Genomic DNA, 3916 nt, shown 5'->3' with positions numbered 1-3916 from the left:
CTGGTTCAAAACCATCTTTAGAGGTCCTAGCACGCCATTTCTCGACCCGCTCTTTCGTTTGAGCCCAAAAAAAACATTCATATCTTGTCTGACATATTTGCTACAAACTCGGGTCTTCAACTCGGGCTTTCAATTGAAGGCCCGAGTTGTAGACACGAGTTTGTAGCAACGGAAATAATGAAATAGAGGGGATAACGCCTTTTTTTTCAGAGGTGATTTTCCAAAAATTTATTTAAAAAAAAGTACTAACTAGCAAATGTTTTTTATTAGCTCGCAATTTTCTTCAAAACTACTTCAATGAGGAAAAAAATAAAAATTTGGAATATCTATACATGAGGGGCTAATTGATCGGATCTGAAATCTCCGCTATCCACCTTTCGATTGAATTTCCGCAAGCTGTATGTTTTACTCATTCCCTGCGTTTCTTCTGCGCATTATTTATTTTTCTAATCCTGCGACGAATGAAAAATGCCCGTTTCTTGTGTCGGAATGATGAGAGGCTATTGCTGTTTTACTTTCAGAAAATTTAGAAGTTTTACCCACAATAACTGTCTCGCCTGTCCAACATAACACCTAGAGATAAGACCTATAAGTGCCTCACTTTCCTGACACTGTGAAGGAGGTTATTTGATTCTGTGTTCCTCAAGTGCATTCAGGAGTTGAGTTAAAAGCCGTTGATCAACGAGAAGCTGATCCCCTTTTTTACCTCTCATCATCATTCGATGTCCGATAGTTTTCTTAAACAGAATACACGTCTTGTACAGTTCGTGGTGAACTTTTCGAGACAGCCATTATTTCCCAGAATCTGCCTCGCCCTGCCCACATTCTGCTCATCAAACTCCTAATGGCTTAATCCAAAGCATTAGCAAAGTGGTAAAGCGGTTTAAGTCGACTTATCTCCCAGTTGCGTTTTTGAGGAATATTTCCGAATTTAAGGGAGATATCGAAATTTTCGTAATTATATTTGTTGTAGCTCTTAATCGGTTCTACAAAAAAGTTCATAACGATAATTTTTCTATCTCCCTTAGATTCCGAGATATTCATTGAAAACTGGCCAATAGTCAAAATTGACTTCGCTACTGAAATGTGCGACAAAAACTTACCGAGATTACCGGAGTATACGGAGCGTAATTGGAACGAAAGTGACTGTTTAGTCCCTACACTACACAATTATTCATTAATTACTCACATGTAGACTTTGACACTCGGCATGAATTCAAGGAGAACAAAACTGAAGGTGAGATAAGCCATGAAGACACGTGTTGTGATGAATGTGAGGACATCATAGAACGACTTCATGTTCCTTGAGCCCAGGAAGAGAGGTCTGATGCTTCTGCGAACCTTTAAGAATATTCCGTCGATTAATAGAAAGTCTGAACGGAGAATCATTTGACAAAACGAAATTATACGCAAAAATTTTGATGACATTTTCATTGATGATAGTACTATGACACGAAAAAATAGAGGAAGAGAATAGTGAAATAAGTATTTGACAGAAGTAGAATGCGTTCGCAAGCAAATTGCTAATTTTTAGCAATACTCACTCTACTCATTTATAAAAAATGAATTCTTTCATTTGTTTCATATGAAGAGAAGATCACTTTATGAGACTTACGGTGCGTGAAGCGAATGTGAACAGCGCTCCGGTCGCGAAGGTGAGGTAGTATCCTGGATAAAATCCATGCCAAAGTGCTGAAAGAGCATAAGTAAAAAGTGTTCTGTAGCGGCCTGCCCTCTCATAGGCCACCATTCTCAGCCAGTTGTTCGTGCCTTTGTTCCAGGCTTCGATCGACTCCCTGAGACTCAGTGATGTCTAAAATCATTGGAACCATGATTAACAGTTATGAGTCACAATTGATTGAGTTTGTTACTTTTGTCACTGGAAATTGCAAGTTGTACCTCAAATTTAACTACATCTATGTTCGAGAAGAAGTCCCACTGGGGCTTTCCCTCAGAATCGAGACCGTTGAATCCCATTCCCGAGTTATTGCAGATTGCATCGGCGAACAGCCATGCGTAATAATACTTGAAACGAACCATCATGGTTGAGATCATCATGTACCAGATTTTATAGATCATCGACGAGTTCAAAAATTCGTCGTCTGCAGACAGAATAATATAGCGTCAATGTCCGAGTTACCACTACACTCAGAGAAAAACGACAAAGTTCTCAAACAAGTCTTTCTTGTCCCATGAAAATAGTTCTTTAAGAATTATCAAAAAAGGATTTTTTGTGCCAAACATGCAGCGAGTGCGCCGGAATGAAAAATTTTTGTCGCAAAAATAGATTTAGTAGTTCAACAAAAATTTGCATTCTCTGCACACGCAAAAAATGTCATTTCGTGTTTGTTTTTCTCTCAGTGTACTTAAACCCTAGCTTTGTAATCGCTCACGTCTAAGTTTTTAATTTATTATGTTAGTGTAACTAAATATGGTCTAAAGAATCCATATATGCAATAGATAGTTTTGGGTAGTGTCGGTATGCATATGTATGTGATCTTTTTACTTAATATTTTTCGAAATTTTCATGTAAGAAATCAACCGAATTTCATGATTTTTTCCATGAATATGAATTTTAATAAGCTTCATTCATTGACACCAATTAAAATTCAATTTTTCATACAGATTCGAAAAAGTTGATATTTTTCCAAAAAATATCAACTCTTTAAGAGAATCCATTCGGAAGTAAATTCCTAATCGATCAGCAACAATAACTATACTCATTAATAAAAACATGCAATTATCTGTTGAATATTACCCCTAAACTGCAGTAATCTTGCAGTGAACTTTAATAAAGTGATTATTTACCTTTCACTTTTTGAATTGGGAATATGGGAATGAACACAACGAAAAGGATAGCGCAGGTCAAGCTGGCGACAACTTTCTTCATCACAATTTGGGTAGGCGATGGCTCCAAAACTATTTCGACGACATGTTTGGAAGGATCATCGTAGAATCCCTATAAACAAGAACTCAATGAAAAAATCATTCTATTGTATGTTTATTCATTAATTTAACAATGATAATGAGAATTTAACAAAATTGATCCGACATGACTATGACATTGGCATGATTAGAATTGTCTAGGGAATTCGCTAGGTTTTTCTACGAATATTTTTCATGCGTGACCCTATCCGTCGATCAGGGGGAAAAAAGAATCTCCAAAACAAATGAAATAAATGAAATGAATGAAATAAATTAAATAAATTACATAAATTAAATAAATTAAATACCGAAAAAGATGTCCCGTTGAGTTTAGTTCCATGAATAAAATCAATGTAATCTCTGTAAAAAATGACGGGCCCAGCCATCAACGCCTGAAAGTGGAGCACATAGCTGAAATACTCCAGTGTAGTTGGCATGATCTTCACGGCCTGATGACGCTGGAGTGATGTCAGCTCGGGTTCACGACGCGTGAAGCCATCGTGAATGCTGTACGCAAGACTTATCACCTTCTGCGTTATGACCATCAGTGGACCTGCAGAATTGCGTCATTTGTCATGTATTATATTACATTGACAGTTTCTTTCACAGCATTTTTTATTTCGCTGGTGAAAATGATATATTACCCGTTATATCAAGGCTGTACGATCCGTAATCATACATTTGCCGGTAAAAATGAATGCACGAGAGGTACCCCAGGGCAACAGTCAACACAACTCTGCAACAGAATTTGTCGTCAGCGGAGGGGGAAATGAGCGACGGATGAAAATGGATGATGGGATAATTGGGGTAATTTACCTCTGGACGATACGCGGATCTTGGGTGCGCATTACGATGTAACATATCGCCGGAAGCCCTGCCAGGTGAACTGCTTGTCTGTGAGGGAAAAAGGTGAGCCATCGACTATTATTCAATTGAGGAGGGGATTCCCCCTACAACTGCTAAGTCTGGAGTGGCTCGATAGACCTATCGG

The 3916-nt window shown here is 38.0% G+C and overlaps 1 protein-coding gene across 1 annotated transcript in view; it reads right to left on the bottom strand.

Annotated features, from left to right (window-relative positions):
* LOC107041234 (lysophospholipid acyltransferase 1) overlaps positions 1–3916 on the bottom strand; it is a 23506-nt gene that overhangs the window by 6711 nt on the left and 12879 nt on the right. Inside the window, exons 3-9 of the mRNA XM_015261683.1 lie at positions 3742–3819; positions 3570–3661; positions 3234–3478; positions 2809–2959; positions 1900–2102; positions 1616–1813; positions 1190–1341 (exon numbers count right to left, since the gene is read on the bottom strand). Of these exons, the coding sequence (XP_015117169.1) occupies positions 1190–1341; positions 1616–1813; positions 1900–2102; positions 2809–2959; positions 3234–3478; positions 3570–3661; positions 3742–3819 (1119 nt within the window). The remainder of the gene's footprint in view (positions 1–1189; positions 1342–1615; positions 1814–1899; positions 2103–2808; positions 2960–3233; positions 3479–3569; positions 3662–3741; positions 3820–3916) is intronic.

The sequence above is a fragment of the Diachasma alloeum genome, unplaced genomic scaffold, assembly GCF_001412515.2.
Source record: "Diachasma alloeum isolate Michigan unplaced genomic scaffold, Dall2.0 Dall_scaffold_00359, whole genome shotgun sequence".
Classification (NCBI taxonomy): Eukaryota; Metazoa; Arthropoda; class Insecta; order Hymenoptera; family Braconidae; genus Diachasma; species Diachasma alloeum.
The sequence above is the reverse complement of the archived record's forward strand: the minus strand, read 5'-3'. Positions and strand labels throughout refer to the sequence as shown.